The sequence below is a fragment of the Mustela lutreola genome, chromosome 7, assembly GCF_030435805.1.
Source record: "Mustela lutreola isolate mMusLut2 chromosome 7, mMusLut2.pri, whole genome shotgun sequence".
Lineage (NCBI taxonomy): Eukaryota > Metazoa > Chordata > Mammalia > Carnivora > Mustelidae > Mustela > Mustela lutreola.
Window position 1 is genome coordinate 116,941,176 of NC_081296.1, and position 23,378 is coordinate 116,964,553.

At 39.7% G+C, this 23,378-nt stretch overlaps 1 protein-coding gene across 12 annotated transcripts in view; it reads left to right on the top strand.

Annotated features, from left to right (window-relative positions):
* Window positions 1–23,378, top strand: part of SYNE2 (spectrin repeat containing nuclear envelope protein 2) — a 328,121-nt gene that overhangs the window by 82,974 nt on the left and 221,769 nt on the right. For all 12 annotated transcript variants that reach the window (XM_059182293.1, XM_059182290.1, XM_059182281.1 and 9 more), the window contains exons 7-11: window positions 4,779–4,960; window positions 9,409–9,605; window positions 15,589–15,689; window positions 17,431–17,532; window positions 19,819–19,956. In XM_059182293.1, the coding sequence (XP_059038276.1) occupies window positions 4,779–4,960; window positions 9,409–9,605; window positions 15,589–15,689; window positions 17,431–17,532; window positions 19,819–19,956 (720 nt within the window). The remainder of the gene's footprint in view (window positions 1–4,778; window positions 4,961–9,408; window positions 9,606–15,588; window positions 15,690–17,430; window positions 17,533–19,818; window positions 19,957–23,378) is intronic.

The following is a 23,378-nucleotide window of genomic DNA, read 5'->3' on the forward strand; positions in this document are numbered from 1 at the left end:
TATATTCTTCCAGTCCTGGGATTCTGAGTTAGTGCAAGTTTTCTGCAGCTACCTAAAACAGTTGCATGTTCTATGTCTCCATATTTACTTTGAAAATAAAAAAATTATGTGGGAAACAAATACTTATTTTATAAAAACTAGAAAATAACATAACTAATTTGTATAAAATTTAAAATGTAAAATAAGACTATATATGATTTATGGATACTGCATTTGAAGTTAAAGTAGAATAATAGTTGTGAGGATGATGAAAACCAAATTTATAATTGTGGGGTTTTTTCCTCTGAAAAAGGAAGGAAATGGAATTGCAGAGGGAAAGACAGAAGGCTTAAACTGTATCCGTGTTTCATTTCTCTCTTTTTAAAATTTAATTTAATTTATTTATTTGACAAAGATCACAAGTAGGCAGAGAGGCAGGGAGAGAGAGAGAGAGAGGAGGAAGCAGGCTCCCTGCTGAGCAGAGAACCTGATGTGGGACTCGATCCCAGGACCCTGGGATCATGACCTGAGTTGAAGGCAGAGGCTTAACCCACTGAGCCACCAGGCGCCCAGTGTTTCATTTCTTTAAAAAAATATGAACCAAATATGGTAAAATGTAAAATTGGACAATATATAGGCATTTGTTATATTTTTTTCCCCATACTTTCTGGAATATTTAAAATATAATTAAAATTTCAATATGGATAATAAAAACCAAGTAGAATCATCTGTAATTCTACCGCTCACTGATAACCACCAAATAATTTGGGGTATAGACTTCATGATACATACAGCAGGAATGAATGTATATATTTATCTAAATATGTATATCTTGAATGGTCATGCTATCCAAACTCTTTTCAACCTGTTCTAATGAACATCTTTCTGAATTCATACATAGTTTTTAATGGAGGTATGATGTTCTGTTGCAAAGAATTATATTTCATTAACAAGCAGAATGCTCACAGTTTTATGATTGTAAGCAATTCTAAAAAGACTACCCTTCTGATAAAACTTTTCCATATCATCTTAATTATTTCCATGAGCCCGATTCCTAGAAGTGAAATTGTTGGGCCGTAAGTTTTGCTTTTCTTGGCTTCGTTTTACTGATGTAAATAAACTTTTGTTGAAGAAGAACACACATGGAAATGCACAAATCTGAGATGTAGAGCTTGATGTATTTTTAAAAATTAAATATATCCATGTAACCACTACCCAAGATAAAAATAGAGAACATTGCCTAATCACAGAGTTCCCAGGTATTTCTCTCAGTCTTTGCTCCCTTCCCTAAAGACCACCACTTTGATCTCTGTCATTGTTTAGCTTAGCATCTTAACTTCCATATAAAGGAATTATAACTGAATTGTCTTACATATGAGATATACTCTTGTGTCAGACTTATTTCACTTAACATCTTCCTTGAGTTTCAAGTTGTTGAAGCATGCATCCGTAGTTTTGTTTTGTTCTTGTTGTTTTTTAATTTTTTTAATTTTTTAGTATAGTTGATACAATTAATTACACGAGTTTCAGGTGTAAACTTAGTGATTTGACGAGTTTATACATTATGTTCTGCTCACCCCAAGTTAGCTGCTATCTGTCCCATTACATCGCTATTATAATATCATGGACCGTATTTCTTTCTTTCTCTTTGTTGTGTATGATTATACCATTGCATAAATATGCCAGAATTTATTTACCACTCTTCTGTTGATGGACATTGCTTTGGTTGCCAGGGTTCAGCTGTTATGATTAAAGCTGCTAGGTGCGTTCTTGTGTATGCCTTTTGGCGGTATAAGCCCTCATGTCTCTCATATATATGTCTAGCAGTGGAATTGCTGGATCATAAGGCATGTGATGTTCAGCTTTGCAGGGTAGTGCCAACTAATTTTTCACAATGGTGGTTCTGATTTACATTGGGTGAATTCCTTGCTCCCATTCTCACTCATAGTTGACATTAAAAAAATTTTTTTTTAAATTTATTTATTTGTCAGAGAGAGAGGGAGAGAGAGCGAGCACAGGCAGACAGAATGGCAGGCAGAGGCAGAGGGAGAAGCAGGTTCCCTGCCAAGCAAGGAGCCTGATGTGGGTCTCGATCCCAGGACGCTGGGATCATGACCTGAGCCCAAAGCAGCTGCTTAACCAACTGAGCCACCCAGGCGTCCCTGACATTAAAAGTTTTTTATTTTAGCTATGCTATTGTATGTAAGGATTTATAGAAGTCTTAAGATATATTCTGGATCCAAGTCTTTTGTTGAGCACACATAAATTACAAATCTCTGATTCTGTGGCTTGCCTTTTCAGTCTTTTTTTGTGTGTGTGTGTGTTAATTTTTTTTTTTTTTTAAAGATTTTATTTATTTATTTGACAGAGAGAAATCACAAGTAGGCAGAGAGGCAGGCAGAGAGAGAGAGGAGGAAGCAGGCTCCCCGCTGAGCAGAGAGCCCGATGCGGGACTCGATCCCAGGACCCTGAGATCATGACCTGAGCTGAAGGCAGCAGCTTAACCCACTGAGCCACCCAGGCGCCCCACCTTCTCAGTCTTTCAATGAACCAGACATTCATGATTTTAGTGTAGTTCAAATTTATCAGCTTCCTTTTTTGGTGGCTTGTACTTTTTATGTTCTGTAAAGAAATCTTTCCCTTTGTCAACATCATGGAGATGCTCTCTTAATGCCATTTTCTTGAATAGTTCTGTCCAAAGAGGGCTTTCTGCAGTGATGGAAATGTTCTGTAGCTGCATTGTACCAGACAGTAGCCACTAGTCGCTTATGGCCATTGAACACTTGAAATGTGGCTGGTATGACTGAGGAACTAAGTTTCAAATTTTATGTATTTAATTAATTTACATAGCCACAGGGAGGTAGGGACTTTTGTATTAGATAGCACAGTTCTAAAAGCTTAACCGTTTCATATTTTACAATTAGATCTACAATCTTTCGAGAATGAATTTTTTTGAGTATGTTAATGTTAGAGCAATCAAGATTATTTTTGCCCATATGGCTATCTGGTTGACCCAACACCATGTATTGAAAAGACCATCACTTTCCTAGTGTACTATCGTGTCAGTTAATTAAAAAATCAAGTAATCATATATGTGTGGCTCCATCGTCAGATTGTCATTTCTGTTCCATTATTCGTTTTTGGCACTAGTACTGTACTGTATCAGTTTCTATAGCTGTATAGAAAGTCTTGATGTCTGATAGTGTCCAACTTGTTCTTTAGGATTATCTTATTTATTCTTTGCTCTTTGCATTCTCATATAATTTTTTAAATTAAGATGTAGTTAACATATTCCATTGTATAAGTTTAAGCTGTATAACATGGTGATGTAAGATTCATATAAATTTAAAGATAACTTGTTAATTTACATGCACACCATCTGTTGGAATTTTAATAAGGATTTCATTGAATGTATAATTTAGAAAAAGTTGACATCTTTAAACCATTGAATACAGTATTTCTGTTATTGCTCTGTTCAAAATATTTTCATTATGATTTCTTATTTGACCTCTGGATTCTATAACATTCTGTTGCTTGATATCCAGATATTTGGAGATTCTGGTTGTTATGTCTCTGTTACTGATTTCTAGCTTAATTTGAGTGTGGTCAGAGAATACCATCTGAATGATTTCAATTCTTCAAAATTGCTGAAGCTTGCATTATAACTCAGTGTTGTCAATTTCAGTAAATATTTCCTGTGGATTTGAAAAGGATGTTGATCCTGCCATTTTAGGTACAAGGGGGTATGCCCATCAGATGAAGTTTGTTAGTTGTGTTGGTCACACCTATTATTACTAGTTGTCTGGTGCCTCTGTTAATTATGGAGAAGTGCACTTTTCTCAATAATACTTGCTACTATGTTTGTGGATTGATCTTTGAAAGTTTTCCATAGGTATTATGTTACTGCCCTCCAAAAAATCTAAACCAACTTGTGTGCTTACCAGTACGATGTAAAAATCCACTTTCTGTACTCTTCCTAGAGGATACATCACTTGATGTTAACTTTAAATTTTTTTGCCCGTGTTATAAATGAAGAAACTGTCTCCTTGCTGGATACATTTAGCTTTTTTAAATGATGAATGAAGATATTTTCCATATACTTAGTGACAATTTTTTTTTTCTTTCTTGGGACTTAGCTCTCATGTATTTGATTTTTTTTTCTGCATGTATATTTGTTTTTTAATAGTTTATTGGTTTTTTTTTTAAAAGATTTTATTTATTTATTTGACAGAGATCACAAGTAGACGGAGAGGCAGGCAGGGAGAGAGAGAGAGAGAGAGAGGGAAGCAGGCTCCCTGCTGAGCAGAGAGCCCGATGCGGGACTCCATCCCAGGACCCTGAGATCATGACCTGAGCCGAAGGCAGCGGCTTAACTGACTGAGCCACCCAGGCGCCCTAGTTTAATGGTTTTAATGGTTTAATGGTTTATAAGGATCAAGGATACATTTTAATTGACCCAGACTTTGGAAGACACCCTAGACTGGGATCTCAGATGAGTTCAGTTTAATTTAGAGCGACAGGTGTTCAGCCTCAGCGATTTTAGTGGGATGAATACATACTTGTCCTTGAGAGGGAATGCAGTGCACGAATTGGGGCAAGGAATGACTCAAGTCCACTGAAAGAGAGCTTAAGTGTAGCCCAAGATGACAAACCCTATTATTCAAGGATTTGTCTAGTGCTTATTTCACCATGAGTAACGTCTCACTGTTACCGGATAGGTCTTGTGTTGGCCAAAGGTTTTGCCTCAATGCTGCTAACTCGTGATTTGTATGCATTGACTATGATTATGTCTTCCTTAGATTGAGGAGCTTGCCCGGACTCTTTCTTGCAATTACGATCTGCCTTCCCTGGACAGCGTGAGTGAGGCTGACTCATCTCCTACCTCAAGTCCTCCGGCTAAGAAATGCTCCAGAGCCCAAGAAAGATGGCAGATGTCTGCAAAGAAGGCTCTTCTCTTGTGGGCCCAGGAGCAGTGTGCCCCGTAAGTCATTTGCTGTGACCACAGGAGACACACAGGGCAGCTTGACCCTTGACCCACCAACACTGCATTACTGACTCCTGGTCTGAAAATCAGGCCAATGGCGTGTTCACACTTCTCCTTTCTCAAAGACAAAGCACCAACCTCCTTAGGTGGACTGTTACTGTGTAGAGATAAAGTGGTCTTTAAATATCCTTTTATTTAGGCATAATCCCCTTATACATCCGGTTTACATCCCAAGCATTTTACCACACTAGGAACTCTTTTAAAAGTCGGGACTACATCTTTATGGACTGTGTCCCCAGAACCTAGCCTAATGGGAGTTCATGGTAGGTGTTCCATAAATGTATACTGAATGAATGAATGAACAAATGAAGGAATAAGTAATCAACACATAAAATGATCTCTTGGAGCTCTATATGGCTACATTAAAAGACCACGGTCCCCATTGTTTAGAAATTTGTAGCTCAATTAGGGAACAGAAGCCAGAAAAGTGGGAGTTTTTTTAAAGAGTGGGGATGATGAAAGGAAGGTAGTGCTCAGAAATTCTGTTTTATAAGAAAAAGGGCTTTTTTGCTCTAGGGATGCATTTACTCTCTCATTTTAACCCCCTGCTGGGATTGGATTTAGGGAAAATAAGGAGTCAGGATGCAGGAGATGGCCAGGAGATGAGCCGTGGAGTTCAGAAGGCATTCCTTGTCACATCATAGCATCATCCGGATAAATAGAGGCGTAAAGATGTTGCTAAGGCCTGAGATGGTGGGCTTCTGAGTCCCTTCTTCCCAGTGAGAGGCTAGGATGCTAATTTCTGTCTTCAGTCTTACTTTCTTTAGCTGTCATCCAGCCTTTGTATTTTACAAGGGACAAAAGAGCGTACATATCTTAGGAGGTTTATATACATACATATATCAAATGAACTTTTTCTTGACTCTTTAAGATACAGTTTTGTTTTACTTCAGTTTTCTAGATTTTTTAATCCTGCCTGTTGGTACAGGTTCTGATCCCCACTCTGCGCTGCCCTACGCCCCAGCCTTCCTCCCTTTAGCTAGTTTTGCTTCGGATCTAAGCGCACAACCTGAAGCTGGAATCCTGGGTTTGAGTCCCGGCGCCAGCACTTCCTAACTGGTGCCTTCAGATACTTCATCTCTTTGTGCTTGAGTTTCCTCAGTCATAAAAATGTGGACAATGCTAACACTTCATAGGGTTCGTATGTGTATTATAAGAATTATTTTTTTAAGAGTATTTAGAACAGTTTCTGGTTGTTGTTAAACAAGTAGTTGTTAAACAAGACAAGATTCACTGAATACTATCGAGTTTGTCACAGTCATAGTTTAGGCATTTATTCCTAAGGGAGTCAGGAGAGCCCATGTCATCTGAAGCTATTTCTCCAGTAGTTTTTTTTTTTTTTTAAAGATTTTATTTATTTTTTTGACAGACAGAGATCACAAATAGGCAGAGAGGCAGGCAGAGAGAGAGGGGGAAGCAGGCTCCCTGCCGAGCAGAGAGCCCGATGCGGGGCTTGATCCCAGGACCCTGGGACCTGAGCTGAAGGCAGAGGCTTACTCCACTGAGCCACCCAGGTGCCTCCCACCCATTTTCTTTAAATTTTTATTTTATTTTTTATTTTTTATTTTTTATTTTTTTAAAGATTTTATTTATTTATTTGACAGACAGAGATCACAAGCAGGCAGACAGGCAGAGAGAGGGAGAGGAGGAAGCAGGCTCCCTGCAGAGCAGAGAGCTCGATGCGGGACTCGATCCCAGGACCCCGAGATCATGACCTGAGCCGAAGGCAGCGGCTTAACCCACTGAGCCACCCAGGCGCCCCTAAATTTTTATTTTTATTTTATTATTATTTTTAAAGATTTTATTTATTTTTTTGACAGACAGAGATCACAAGTAGGCAGAGAGGCAGGCAGAGAGAGGGGGAAGCAGACTCCCTGCTGAGCAGAGAGGCTGATGCGGGACTCCATCACAGGACCCTGAGATCATGACCGGAGCTGAAGGCAGCAGCTTAACCCACTGAACCACCCAGGTGCCCAACCTCCCCCACCTTATAAAAAAAGTTTTCATTTATTTATTTGAGAGAGAGAGAGAGAGAGAGATAGTGGGAGAGAGCACAAGTGGGGAGGAGAGGGAGAAGAAGGGTCCCTGCTCATCAGGGAGGCAGCCCCATGTGGGGCTTGGACCCAGGATCCTGAGATCATGACCTGAGCCACAGGCAGCTGCTAACTGAGCCATGCAGGGCCCCTCTCCAGTGGTTTTAATCATTTGATTCACACCTCAAATTTGTCTGCTGAATTTCCTTGTGTTTTTTAATGAGATATTAAGGGACGCTATCGGGGACGCCTGGGTGGCTCAGTTGGTTAAGCGGCTGCCTTAGGCTCAGGCCCAGGGTCCTGGGATCGAGTCCCACATCGGGCTCCTTGCTCGGCAGGGAGCCTGCTTCTCCCTCTGCCTCTAGCCTGCCACTCTGTCTGCCTGTGCTTGTGCTCTGTATCTCTCTCTCTCTAACAACAACAACAAAAAATCTTAAAAAAAAAAAAAAAAAAAAAGGACGCTATGGTTGTGCTAGAATAGTTCCCACACTTTGTACGCAACTATACTCTTATAAGACACTGATCCCTCATCAAATACAGATTAGTGATGGATTTGAAATATTTATATTAAGCACCTTTATATGCTAAACACTGGTTGGGGATGATTCTACTGTGATAGACAAGAAAGACAAGGCCGTTGCTCTCCAGAGGTTTGTGCCCGTAGCGGATGGATCGATAAAATAACCACAGTTGGAAATAAGGCCAGGAAGGACTTAGGATGATTGAGAATGTCAAGGGTGGCCAATGAGGGTGGCCTTTCTCTGAGGCGGTCATGAAGCGCCTTTCTGAGGAGGAGCCCTTTGAGCTGAGGCCTCAAGGAGAAGGCTTCAGGTGTATAAAGATCTAGGAAAAGAGCATCCACAAAGAAGGATTACAAGGAGCATGGTGTTGAGAAAGAGGAACGAAGCCAGGGTGGTGGCGAGATCTCAGAGGGGAGTGGGAGAGGCAGGGGCCAGATCATGGTAGGCCTTGAGTGAGAAGTGTTATTCTGACAAGTAAAAGGTACCTACATAAAATTTACCATTTTAATCATTTTTTTTTTAAAGATTTTATTTATTTATTTGACAGAGAGAGATCACAAGTAGGCAGAGAGGCAGGCAGAGAGAGAGAGAGAGGAGGAAGCAGGCTCCCTGCTGAGCAGAGAGCCCGATGCGGGACTCGATCCCAGGACCCTGAGATCATGACCTGAGCCGAAGGCAGTGGCTTAACCCACTGAGCCACCCAGGCGCCCCCATTTTAATCATTTTTAAGTGTACATTTGGGCGGCACCAAGTGCTTTTATGTTATTATATAACCATCACCACTGTCTCCAGAACTTTTTTCATCTGGTAAACCTTAAAATTCCCCCCATTCTCCCCTCCCCCAGCCCCTGGTAGCCAGTGGTCTACTTTCTTTGTGAATTCACTACTGTAGGTACCTTAAATGAATGAATGGTGTCATATGGGATTTGCCCCTTGGTGACTGACTTTTTTCACTCTGCTTAACATCTTCAGGGTTCATCCGTGTTGTAAAATATATCAGGCTGTCCTTCCTATTTAGGGCTGAATAATATTTGTGTATGTACATATACACCTCATTTTGTTGATCTATTCATCTGCCATGACTGGTTTTAAGCAGAGGAGTGGCAAGGCCTATTCAGTGAACTGCTGGCCGTTGGTGTGCCACAGACTATCAGTTAATTTGCTATCATGAGAAAGAAGATTGTTTCCTCTGGAGAAAGGAACATAACTCCATGCGGGGGTCTAAAGTCAGTCTTGAGCCAACGGACTGTTGAATAGAGAGAGTGTTAAACTTCAGTGAGTATGGTCTTGTGGAGGGCTTTCAAAGACACAGATCTCTTGGACACCTGGGTAGCTCAGTCAGTTAAGTGTGTGCCTTCGGTTCAGGTCATGATGACGAGTCCCGTGTCAGGCTCCTTCCTCAGCGGGGAGTCTGCTTCTCTGCTCCTCCCCTGACTCATCTGCATTCTCTCTCTTTCACTCACTCTCTCTCTCTCTAGTAAATAAATAAAATCCTTAAAAAAAAAAAAAAAGACACAGATCTCCAATATACCTCCAGAGTTTGATGTGGTATATTTGGGGTTGGGCCTGAGGATTTGTGTTTCTAGCCCTTGCAGCCCAGGTGATGCTGATGCCGCTTGTCCCAGAGTCACACTTTGAGAACCGATGTCCTGTGGTATCAAACTTGGCATGTTACTTTCATCTGACTACCAGATTAAAAGAAAATGTTTTCCTAGAATGATTTATATGATTTATTTGATTCCCTGAAATTTGATTACCATTGAATGTAGTAGATGTGCTTTGGTAAATTCTTTTAAATAGTATTTATCATGTTTTTATCCTGTGGTGATAGGTGTGAGTCTGTCAGTGTGACAGATTTTAAGTCAAGCTGGAGAAATGGGATGGCTTTTTTGGCCGTCATTCATGCCTTGCGACCAGACCTAATTGACATGAAGAGTGTGAAGCAACGATCCAACAAAGACAATCTGAACGAGGCCTTCAGAATTGCGGAACGAGAATTTAAAATCCCCAAAATGCTAGAACCAGAAGGTAAAGAAACTTCTTTCTTTTCAAAACAATGTCCAGTGGGAAGTTTGCTTGAAAACGGTACTGCAGATAAATGAACAAAACGGCATTGTATTTTAGTCCTGAAGGGTTCAACTGAAACTCTATTAAATTTCATGAAATTAAGAATTCCTACCAATTTGTTAACCTCCGTAATTGCAGGGATGACATGACAGCTGAAAGGAAAGAGTGCTGTTACTGGAAATAATTTGAGCTTTCATCTTAATTTTCTTTCATTATGCTTTATACTGTGTTCCCTTGATTCTTTTATTCTGTTCTAAAATCTCTCGAGTAAATCCGTTCTTTGAGCGAACGTATTTCCTCTCTGCATTCCCTCCCCCTTAGTAAAGCTGAACTTCCATGAGGTTAGAAAATGCCTTTTCTGTTTCTCCCTCTATGGCTGACTCCACTTTGCCATAATTATGTTCGATACATCGTGTTAGATCGACGGTGAACAACGACCATAAAAATTCTAAATACTGGTTATATTCGAAGAGATAATTATGTTAACTTCATGAAATTAAGATTAAAGTGGTTTACTTCTTTGGAAAAGGACTTTACTTTGGATTGGGTTGTTTCTTAATTTACCAAAGCTTATTAAAAGTCCTAGTAAGGTCATAAAAGAGGTATGTAAGATTAATGAAGATTAAAATGAGCTAACAGATTAAGAGATACAAATTCTAGTCTCAGCTCTATAACCAGAGTAATAGAGGTGTAAGTAATGTGTGACTGGCTCTCCAAAATAATGTGTGTGTGTGTGCACGAGTGTGTGTATATATATATATATATACCCAGGTCTATCACAAATAGTACTAATACAGAGCACATACAGCACATAGTTTCAATAATAATAAAAGAAATATATGCTATACTTTATTATAAATTGCATGTAGCCCCAAAATGCTTTTGTTGATTTTCGCCAAATTCCTGCTACCATCTGTAGCCAACTTCTGGAAACAGCTGCTGGACATGCAGAGTTCTGACATGAATGCTGGTGGATAATTTCCTTATGGTCACGAGTAAGTGTGACAGCAGAGGAGTCTGTCACAACTTCATTTGTTCTTCAACAACATGAATGAGTTTTTTGTCGAATCTAGTCATGGAAGAATATTTCCTCACTTTTTTTGTGCCATGTGCAACTTAACAGCTCTAAACGTGTCTGACTTCTAAGTTTAACCTACATTATTAACATTTTCTCTATCCCTTTCTTCATAATCAACAAAACAAAAAATCAAGTCCTTATTTGCTGGTCTGTGTGTGTGTGTGTGTTGTGTGTGTGTGTGTGTGGTTTGAATGCTACCACCATGGCTGATTCCAGTGAGAAGTCACTGTAGGGAAAAGATACGCAACGTTAACGCAATGTTACATGTTATTTTTTTCTGTCACACAGGTACAGTAGAGATAACCACAAGAGCATAGGTAATAGTAAAATGTAGTAAAATAGTTGGGAAGTGGTGAGTTTTGGGTATCTATTATCTTTATTTTAATATATAGACTTTTTTTTTACATTAAAAAAAAAAAGATTTTATTTATCTGACAGAGAAAGACGCAGCGAGAGAGGGAACACAAGCAGGGGGAGTGGGAGAGGGAGAAGCAGGCTTCCCACAGAACAGGGAGCCCAATGCGGGGCTCGATCTCACGACCCTGGGATCATTACCTGAGTCAAAGGCAGACGCTTAACGACTGAGCCACCCAGGTGCCCCATAGACATATATATTTTTTAAAGATTTTATTTATTTGAGAGAAAGAGAGATAGTGACAGAGATAGCGAAAGAGGGCATCAGCAAGAGGGGAGGAGAGGGAGAATCAGGCTCCCCGCTGAGCCCCGACATGAGGCTTCATCCCAGGACCCTGGGATCGTGACCTGAGTTGAAGGCAAACAGTTAACCATCTAAACCACCCAGGCACCCCTAAAATATTTTTTTGCTTGTGCGTTTATACAATTTAATTTTTAATGCTGGCTGTGTTTAACAACCAGCTTATAAAAGTGCTGAAAATTTAATAATCCGCTCTCAAGTTGAGCCTTCTGGCTCCAACATACCACTAAGTGAATATGGCTTTGTCACTTAACTTTTTTTGCTTTTATACAGCTTTATTGTGATGTGATTTACAGACCATACAATTTACTCATTTAAGTGTACAATTCAATAGTTTTTTAGTATATGGGTGAAATTTTGCAACCATTATCGTGATCAGTTTTAGAACCTTTGCTTCATTCCAAAAATAAACCCCATCCCATTAGCAACCCATTCCTATTTCTCCCCACCTCTCTCAACCTCTAACACACACACACATACACACACACACAAACACAGAGTCAATCACAGAGCCCTGGCAACCACTAATTCTTTGTCTTTCTATAGATTTGCCAAGTCTGAACATTTCTCCTAAATGTAGTCTTTTGTGACTGGCTTCTTTACCTTAGCATGATCTTTTCAAAGCTTTTCTGTGTGCAGCATTTATCAGAATATCATTCCTTTTGTTTTAACAGACCTTATGTTTTAGAACAGTTTTAGGTTTACAGAGAAATTGGGAAGCAGATTTAGTAAGTTCCCATGGAGTTTTTCCCTATTGTTGATATGTTAGTGCATTACATTTGTTACTTATGAATCAACGTTGATATATGTTTATGCTTTATTCACATTTCTTTAGTTTTTCCCTGATGCTCTTTTTCTTCTCAGGATTCCATCCAGTATTCTACCTTACATTTAGTTTGCTTGGCTTTTTGGGCTGCTGTTGACCATGACAGTTTCTTAGAGCGTTTTGTTTTGATGGCCTGACAGTTTTGGGGATTCCTGGTCCTGTCTATCGTAGAGTACCCCTTTCCTGGAATTTGTGTTACGTCTTTTCTCATTTTAGACTGGGGTTATGGGTTCTTTGGAGGAAGACCCCAGAGGTAAAGTACCATTCTTACCACAGCGTATGAGAGGAACATGCCGTCAGCATTGTATCACTGGTGATATTCACCTTGGTGACCTGGCTGAGGTAGTGGTTGTCAGCTTTCTTCCTTGTGAAGCTAGTTTTTGTTTCCCTCTTCCTGTGTTGTCCGCTTTGGAGGGAAGTCACGCTACATAGCCCACACGGAGGAGAGTACCTCAGCCTCCCTTACCTACATAAATTATTTACAGTTCTTTTGCCTGAACTATGTCTGTTCTCTCCTGAATTTATTCATTTATCCAGCCATTGATTTATATCAGTATGGGCTTATGGACATTTTATTTTATACTTTGGGTTGTAATCCAATATTACTTTATTTCTCAAATTAAGAAAGATTTTTTTTTTTTTTAAGATTTTATTTATTTATTTGACAGAGAGAAATCACAAGTAGACGGAGTGGCAGGCAGAGAGAGAGAGAGGGAAGCAAGCTCCCTGCTGAGCAGAGAGCCCGATGTGGGGCTCCATCCCAGGACCCCGAGATCATGACCTGAGCCGAAGGCAGCGGCTTAACCCACTGAGCCACCCAGGCGCCCCATTAAGAAAGATTTTTTAAGCTCAATGTTTTTTAGCCCCTGGGAGCTCTCTCAGCTAGCTCCTGTGCTCCTTTGACATACCCCACCCTTGTGGTGTTTCTTTGTTGTTTTGAGCCCATCCTTATTTTCAGGCCTTTAGGATGCATCAGGCTCGGGATCAGCCCTCTCTCCAGCCAACTGCTGGTTGGAGAATGGCCTGAGAAGGCTAAGATCTGGTAGCTACTTGGAGTGAACTGTGCTCGTTATTGGTTCTTAGCCTTCTTGGACCTCATTGAATTAGGCGATACTTGTAACTTAACAGCCTGATGATTCCAAATTTTTGTTAGGTTTGTCATTATATTAGTTTCGGCTTGTTATTAATTCTTGTTAACTTTCCTCTCCTTGTTGTTTTTCTTTCTTTCCTTTTCTTCCTTTCATTGTCTTTTCTCTTTACTTTTTGGCTTTTCATTACCTTTTGTCCTTGTTTTTCCGTATATTTTGTTCTATCCCCTTTTCTGATTACTTCGTTCCTTTCTTCCTTCCTTTTCTTCCTTCCCTTTCTTTCTTTCATGCTTTTCTCCTACTGTGATTCTCTATCTTTATTAGTATAAAATATTTTCTCTAGTTCAGTATGTGAAAATAACTAGACAAATAATTTAATAGACAATATAAAAAAGGGCAAATTTGTACTTATAAATGATTGCCTATAATTCATTTTAAGTGGCTTAAATAATAACTAGAAATGTGAGGTACATCGTGATTATTTATGCAAACCAAATATTGTTGTCATATTTAAATAAGAGAGTTATCTTTTGACAGTTAAGACATTTAATCACAATGTATAGCTTCATATACAATAAAGTTTTGAAAAAGAAACATGTAGTTAAGTCAGTCTAATTATTTCAGGTATCTCTTGATATACTTTGTAAAAAAAGATTTTATTTGTGAAAGAGAGAGAGAGAGAGAGCGCACAAGCAGGGGGAGCAGCAGGCAGAGGGAGAAGCAGGCTCCCTGCTAAGCCAGGAGCTGGATGCGGGACTTGATCCCAGGACCCTGGGAGCATGACCTAGGCCCAAGGCAGATGCATAACCGACTGAGGCACCCAGGTGTCCCATACCTTTACTTTTCTACTTATATATTTTTTCAGTTAAAGAGTGACTCAGTTCTTAGGGATGCTTCCTTATTGAAACTCCATTCACACCTTGTTATTGATACCTTTTGTATGTTTACTGTCTTGAATTTTATTATTTGTGTGGATTAGATTCATGTTCTCCCTCAGCCTATTAGAACTGTCATGGAGCTCAGTAAACACATTTGCTAAAGCATCCATGGTGTCTTATATTTGTTTGCTGTTTGTTTTTCTCCTAACAGTAAGCTCCAGTCAGGGCAGATAATGTCTTAAAGCATCCGACATGTACTCAAAGTGTCTAGCATCCCCTTGTTGAATGAATACAGTGATGAAACATATGGCCCCCCAGGGCAAGAACTCAGCATTACCTATCTTGCTTGTGAGCTCACATTTGTGAGTGCTCTATAAATATTTGATTAATTTATTTTAACTGATTTAATAAATAAACACTGAAGCTTTTCTTTTCAATATCCTCCTGGTTGTTTGGACAGCATACTGAAAGACATCCCCAAATTATGTGCTCATTTTGTCTGTAGTGTGTTGATCACTTTCTTGTGATTTTGTGATCTATCTGATTTATTAGATATCTGGAGAAGTTCTGCATTTAAGGGATTTATAATATTTTTACTTTGTTTAACTCAGCATTGTCTGATTTATCTCATCATGGACTTTGTTAATGTACCACAAGGACTGGCCCAGAAAAGGCTCTCAGTAAATGTATTTGTTCCACAAATGAACAAATAAAATCTTGTGGATGTCTTGAGTAAGTCTGCTGTACAACATACGCTTTTGTTCGTCAGAGACAGTGCACAAGCAGGAGAAGTGACAGGGAAAGGGAAAGAGAGAGGGAGAAGCAGGCTGCCTGCTGAGCAAGGAGTCCGACACAAGACTCAATCCCAGGACCCTGGGATCATGACCTGAGCCAAAGGCAGACGCTTAAACAACTGAGCCACCCCAGGGATCCCAACATATGCTTTTGGAAATGCTTTACTGCACACTTGCTGAGACCCAAGTGATGGGAATGGATTCCAGTTGCTGTATGTTCCTTTTCCTCTCCTGGAGGAGTTTCCGTATCGTGTCTCTGGAAGGAGGAAGGCTGTATTTTCTCCTTTCTGCCCTCCCTGACTACTCTTGCCCTTAACCAGACAGCATGCAAGGTGGAAATTGAGGCTGTGCACATACTATTGGCAAGATTCAACTCAGCCTTGTTTGACTCTGGATCTAAGCTCTGAGCCACTGCACAGACTTGGAGCAAGGGCCGCTGACCAGACTGCATGGCTGCTTAACTCCTTCGGTTCATTTCAAGACTGTCTTATGGTCTAGCCTGTTTTGTGTAGGAATTACAGTAAGTCACAGTTATAGCTGATAAACAGTGTGGCATCTCTTCCAGATGTGGATGTTGTTAATCCTGACGAAAAGTCCATCATGACCTACGTGGCTCAATTTCTGCGGTATTCGAAGGATGCAGCAGAGACTAGAGATAAAGCTCAGGTACATCCTTCCTTAGAAGTATGACTCAACCGCGTTTTTGTTGTACCCTACTAGTGGCTTAATTTTTAAAATTAAGGTATAATTTGCATGTAGAGCTTAAAAGTGCAGTTCTGTGAGTTTTTACAAATACCTACACCCGTGTTAACCATGCAGCAGTCATGATGTAACACATTTCTGCTACCTAGAATGTTCCACTGTGCCTCTTCCTTGTCCGTACCCCCCACCCTGGGCAACCAGTATTCTAATTTCTTTCACTGTGGATTAGTGTTGCCTGTTTTAATAAAAATTTTAAGGTAAAAGTGGTAACTAATGAAACTCTGCTGAATTATCTAAAATAACTTTTACATAGGTACTCTAGAAGACAAATTAAGTTTAGCAGGCTTTTAAAAAATTCTAATTTTTGTCTGTTTGAATTTTAACAGTTTTTTTGAGATATAATTCACATGCCATAAAATTAAACCATTTAAAGTTTACAATTCAGTGGGTTTTGGTATATTTACATAGTTGTGCAACCATCATGGCAAGCTAATTTTAGCACATTTCCATTTTACCTGTTCTTTGACTACATAGAACTGGGATTGTGTAATTTATGAAAAACGGAAGCAGTGTGTTCTACTCTTCATTGTTGTCTGTTGAGGTGTGCTTGAATCACTCTCAGCTCGCCATTTGATTATTGCATTTTTTTCCTTTGACTTCCAGCTAGGTTCGCAAAATGTTTTGGGTGCAAATTTCATAAAAATCAGTGAGATGCAAATAAACATTTATTCTGTCGCTGTGGAGGTAAATGAGTGCTGTGAATTTAAAGTGGTTTTGAATATTATTTTAATCTTTATTTAAACTACTTCCTCAGACGTGTTTACATGCAGTCGTATTGTCACATTTTATGTGACAAATTGAGGCCTGTGTTTTTCCAACTGTTACATTTGAGGCCCCACTGCCAGATTGTTGCTGACTCTGGAACAGAAACTCAAGCTGGGACGCAGGCGTATAATTCAGTTCACTTATTTCTGACCTGCTGGGGAGCTACTCTTTTCTAATTAACTTTCTTATTAAAAAATAACATGAAAAATTCAGCTGTCCATGAAATCAGATGCAAAAGTATATCAAAAACACTCCTGCTTAATAGAAAGAGAAGCTTAAATGAAGGTTAAAGGAGAATGGAAATAAGATGTAACGTCCTTGGCTTTATCCTCTGGCAGTAAATTTTGCTTTCAAATGTAGACCAGCGAGAGTCTAAGAAAAAATAGTTGTTGCTCACATTCACAGGACAGCCGAACCCAAACTGTTGGCAGCGTTATTTATGCTCAAGATATTTTTGATGTCCATGTATTTGGGTGTAAATAGTGCTTGAATTAACCTGTATTTAGGTGTATTGGGAAGCAGTGTTTTGAAAGGCCTACTATAAATGAGTAATTTAGAATAATGTTCAATAAAATTGAGGAATAATGAAAATGGATAAGCCAAAAATAAATAATGAATGAATGAATGAATGAATAAATAAATAAATAAGGGCTTGCTTGCCCTGTCTCTTTAGCACGTTATATTCAGGTGCTAGTTTCAATCCATTTAAAAAAATTCAAGGTGTTATGTGCACAAGCAAAATTCCTCTTTGCCACCGTGAGTCACTGGTGTGTAATGATTGCATTATTTCACTGATGTTTGAAGTTGTTAATTTTATGATTAAAAAAAATCTCCAAGTCTATTCAGGGTAGTTTTTTAAATGTGTGTGTGTGAATTTTAGGGCAAGATGAAAGATGCTGTCATCTGGTTAACTCTACAAGAGAAAAAACTACAGAAAGCCCTAAAGGACTCAGAAAATGAGACCTACTCTAAAAAGTATGAAGTAAGTATAACTTTAAACAGCAATTTATTTGTAGCTTACTGTTAAGGAAGAGTAGAATGTTTTTGGAAAAAACCTCTTCAGGGTAATTATTTAAACACTAACCAGACTCTGAGTTTTAGCATCGAGTTCAGAGACAGTGCTTCTCAAACTCTGACATGCGTGTGAATGACCTGCGCAGTCTTGTTAAATCGAGTGTGGATTCTAACAGAGTAGTTCCGGGGTGGGGCCTGGGTCTCTACCTTTCCAGCCAAGTGCTGATGCCTGGTCCTGTGGGTCCTTTGAACAGCAAGCTTTTAGAGCAGGGTGTGGCAAACTAGTTTGTGGGTCCCATCACGGGGTTTTGCGATCCAGTGTTCCTGGAAGAGAGCCACACCCGCTCAGGTACTGCTCGCAGCTGCTTTGCACGTTGCTTAGGCAGAGTCAAGTGTCGCCACAGATGCCATTGGACCCTCAAACCTAGGACATGTACAATCTTCCCTCTTGCAGTAAGTCTGCCAGTCCCCAGTCGGGACTGAATGAAAAAAGATCAGGAAATCAGAAGTGAAGCCAGCCCCGAATTATCACAAGACAGGGCCTCAGTCAGGGTGTCCTTTGAGGAAAAATGACGCCTGTTAATTGTCCCTGCATTTGAACAAGCGCTCTATACCAGGCGCCTTGCTGATCAGCATTTTACTCTGAGTGTGGGATTGCTCTTCCAGTTTTACAGATGAAGACAAGTCTTAGAGGCATCAAGCGACGTGTCTGAGGTCACATAGCTACTGAGAGGCAGAGGTGGGATTTGAGTGAAGTCTGGCTTGGAAGCCTGGCTCTCTTTGCGTCCTGGGCTTCTCCAGGTTAGGCGGTTTTTCCCAGTACCATCTTGAAAGAGACTAGTAGGAGCCCAGGTGAGGATTCTTCCGCTCTGATCCTCAGAACCTCCCGACTCTGCAGCTCTGCCCCCCACCAGTCCTCCATCCTGAATAAAGCAGACAGACTCATACGCATGAGAGGCCCTCTGAGCTTGGCTTCCCTGTCTGAGGGAGTCAGATGAAGCCAGCTTTTCCGATCCTGCCATGGATCGGGGGGTGCAACTTGCTGGCGACAGCATCCTTGTGGGTTTAGAGGCATCAGGGAAGAAAGGGACAGGACGCTCTCATATTCCTTTCATCTGAGCTGCTTCAGCCTCTGTGCTCCTATCTTTGTTCTGGCCTGATGTGTTTTTTTTTTTTTTTTTTTAAGATTTTATTTATTTATTAGGGAGAGAGAGAGAAAGCTAGCACAAGCACGGGGAGGGGCAGAGGCAGAGGGAGAGAGACAAGTAGACTCCCTGCTGACCATGGACCCCAACTTTGGGGGCTTGATCCCAGAGCCTGGGGATCATGACCTAAGCCAAAGGCAAATGCTTAACCAACTGAGCCACTCAGGCACCCTTGGCCTGATGTTTTTTACTGACGAGGTGCTAAGCGTCCCCTGGAAGTACGTTGCTCTCACATAATGTTGTTGATTTAGTAATGTACCACAGATGCAAGTTTCTTAAATAAAAGGCTGTATGAAGTTATTCATAATCAGAATTACAATAATTATCTCTTGGTTGGCTTGTAAAACTTAATCTTTTTTATTTATTTGTTTGTTTGTTTGTTTTTAAAAAGTAAGCTCTACTCCAAACATGGGTCTCGAACTCATGACCCCAAGATCAAGATCAAGAGTGGCATACTCTCCCAACTGAGCTAGCCAGGCATGCCAACTTAAAATGCTGCCAATTATGATGGATAATGTTTGAAATACTATTTCTGGAGTTGATGACTTTTCAGCACTAACATTTCGCACAAATCTGAACCAAGGACAGCTTTATTTATTAAATTTTTGCAGGCAGGGACAGAGTATTTTCTAAGGTCCTTTGACTTGGGCAGCACTGGCTTACATGCAGTTAATCAGAGACATGTTGACACGTGATCGCTGCTGCTGTATAGTTTTCTCTTCCACTCATCCTTATTTTGTTGTGAATCCATGTTTGGGGAGGACATACCAACTCACATTCTCCATATGGCCTCAGGAGTCATCCTGTTGAGCTGGGTGACCTAGCCAACCACTTCCAGTAGAAATCCAGCAGTACTGACACGAGACACAAGCTGGGACCTTTCGTTACTGTGACAGCACTCAGGTGATCGGGTTGCACTGATGAAAGACACCAGAGCAGTGAGAGGATCCATTTAAATGTGACCTACAGTTACAGACCTTAAAATAGCAGATTACATTTCAGAAATTGATAAAAAAATTTCTGTCTTTAAAATATTCTTCCGATTGTAGAGTCTGCTGTCCTTTTTGGAGTCATTCAATGAAGAGAAAAAGCCCTTTTTGGATATCCTGCCAGTAAAAAGGAATCTGGATGAGCTGGATGAAGATCAGTTACAGTTGAGAGAAGCCTGGGACGGACTCACCTACCAGGTTACTGTGTTATACTGATTGGAGGAGCATTTTCGTGAGGCAGCTTTGTTGGATGATTACTTTAGCCTTCCATTAGAAATTCTGTGAAAGAGTGGATGCTACATTAGAACTTTGGGAGAGTGTTCTTTTATTTTCTCCATAGCCTCATTTGAGGGGTGATTAAGATTTAATAGAAATTTATAGCATACTACTTAGAGAAACCACTTATTCAAAGTTTTTATATTTGTCCTCAGTGATTGGTTTGGCCCAGTAGATTATCTATATAATCTGATTGACCTGCAGCCTCATCTCTACCAAGGACCAGTATCCTGTATCACTATTAACAGATGCTTGAAGGGGGTCAGGGACAAGCCTAGAGAGAATGTGTGAAGATGAACGTGTATGTGTGTCTGAATATATCTGTGTGATTTCAGTTGTTTGCAGTTGATTGGGATTTATGGTATGACCCAGGATGAAGTGCATTTTTGTTTGTTTGTTCGTTTTAAAGATTGATTCATTTATTAGAGACAGAGAGAAAGAGACAGAGATAGTGAGAGAGAGCAGGAGCAGGCTGGAGAAGGAAAAGCAGGGAACCCAACGCTGAGCTCATCCCGGGACCCTAGGATCATGACCTGAGCCAAAGGCAAGCACTTAATGGCCTGACCCACCCGGTGCCCAGAAGTAGTGCGTGTTGGTGTATTCTGTGGTTATTTGATACAGCTTGCTTGCTTGCTTTTTCTTTTTTCTTTTTTTTTTTTTTTTTTGCTTTTCCATTTTTATTTATTTGAGAGAGTGAGAGAGAATGAGCAGGGGGAACGGCAGAGGGAGAGGGAGAAGCAGACTCCCCTGCCGAGCAGGGAGCCTGAGTGGGGCTCGATCCCAGGACACCCAGAATGACCTAAGCTGAAGGCAGATGCCCAATCCACTGAGCCACCAGGTGCCCTTGACATAGCATTCAACAGATATCAGTTAAGATAAGGTGGTTGATAGTGTCAGATTATCTATGTCTTGAATGACATTGTGCTTAGTTCTATCAATTGCTGAGAGAGGGCTATTAAATCTATAGAATCATTCTGTTGCTGCTGTCAGATTTTGCTTCATGTATTTTAAAACTTTGTTAGTTGTGTATGTTTATGGTTGTTATGTCTCCCTGATGAATTGCCACTTTTATTAGTGTGAAACAGTTTTGTTTATCTCTGGTAATACTTTTCTTTTTTTATGTCCACTTAATCTAATATCAGTATGATCATTCCAGTCTTACGCTGACTGTGTGATACATATTTTTCCTTCATTTGTTTTCAATCTATTTGAGTCTTTATACTTAAAATGCATCTCTTATGGGCAACGTATGGTTGGATCTTGCTTTCTTATCCCTTATGATAATCTCTACCTTTTAGTTGGAGAGCTTCGTTAGTTAATATTTAATGGAATTATTGATATGATTCAATTTGGGTATACCATTTTACTCATTTTTTCTGTTAATTCCCTCTGTTTTTATATCTTTATTCTTTTCCTGCCTTGCTTTATCTTAATAATTTTTAGAATTTCATTTTAATGTATCTATTGGCTTTTTAGCTCTACTGCTTTGTATCAGATTTCTAGTGAGATTACAATAAACATTTAAAAATTTTTACAGTCTACGGAGTGTCTGAGTGGTTTAGTCAGTTAAGTTTGCTTTCAGCTCTGTTCATGATCTCAGGGTCCTGGGATTGATACCCACAATGGGCTCCCTGCTCAGTGGTGGGGGTAGGGGTTCTGCTTTTCCCTCTCTCTGTATTCTCTCTCTCTCTCTCTCAATAAATAAATAAAATCTTTAAAAATTTTTCTTATAGTCTACTTATACAACTTTTAAGTCATCATAGGTAGATAACTTTCTTCTGTAGAAATCTTACAATTAAATTGATTTATTTATTTGTCATTCTTTATGCTCTACCTTCTTTATATATAAATATATATATGCCACAAACATGTTTTAAAGCCCCCAAAATCATGTTATAAATTTTTGCTAAAAATAGTCATACATTTTAAACAAAGAGAAAAAAAATGTCTCTTATATTTATCCAGATGTTTTATCATTTCCAGTGTTCTTCATTCCTTTCTAGAGGTCCGAGTTTCCATCTGAACTCATTTCCCTTCAGCCTGAAAAAACTTTAACTTACCTTATAATGCAGATCTGGGGGAACAAATTCTCTTAGTTTTCTTTTATTTCTGAATGTCTTTATTTTGCTTATATTCTTTTTTTTTAAGGTTTATTTTTTACTTTAGAGAGAGAGAAAGAGAGGGCACAGGGTGAGGGGCAGAGGGAGTTGGAGAGAGAATCTCAGGGAGACTCCCTGCTGAGTGGGGAGCTGGATGTGGGGCTTGATCTCCTGATCCTGAAATCATGACCTGTGCCAAAATCAAGAGTTGGATGCCTAACCTACTGAGCCACCCACGTGCCCACCTTCATTCTTTTTTTTTTAAACATCTTTATTGAGGTATAATTTACATACCATACAGTTCATTCATTTTAAATGGATAAATTAAATGATTTTTGGTGAATTTACAGAGTTGCAACAGAGATTTTATGGTCAGCAAGTCAAAAATACTCTTTGGCCCTGGGAAGGTTTTTTGATACCTGCTCAAGCCTCGTGGCTGTCAGGAGTTGCTAGCCTGTTTTCAGAATACATATTTCACATCATTTCGGAAGGTTGTTAAATAGTCAGGTTAGCTTAAAAGAGCCACCCTCTCCAAGTATCTAATTTGGGAGAACTGACAAAGCTCTGGAAACCTTCCCATTAAGGGGCAGGGCTATTGCCCAGCTTTGAAACTGACCCTTTGCAAAGGGCAGTATCTCTCGGTTACAAATACTCAACAAAATGGGAGAGGAAGAAGATATTGTCTGTAGAGTTAATGATGTTCCAGGTGGCAAAGACCTGGCATGATTTTATTGAGTATGATTTGGAAAAAGTGCCCAGAATAATGAAAAAAACACTAAAAAAACTATTTTTGCATGAGTAACTGCCGCAAATTGATAATAGCTTGAAAATCCATTCCTTAGTTGGATATAATAGAGCTCATTGTCTTGGTGTGGCAAAGGAGACATACTAACTTTGAAGCCATCAGGTGTATAAAAGTCAATACCATTTAGACAGTTTCTGGTTCAGTTGTTTGAGCACACAGTTAACTCAAAGCATCACAGTGAATGGTTTCATTTTAAGCCAGCAAGGCAAAATAGCAATATTATGTTATTTTGACCTGACAAGATCAAGGCTGACCAGATACAAATTTCCATCCAAATGCAAAAGTAATTTCCAAACTTAAGAAAGTGTGGAGCCAGTTTTTTTCTGTGGTAAGTGAGAAGGAAGAGAAATAAAAGGTAAATATCATCTTTTACTTTTCCTCTTCTGTATACAGAGAACCATTTCTGTACACAGAGTACCATTACACAGAGAACAGCTCCC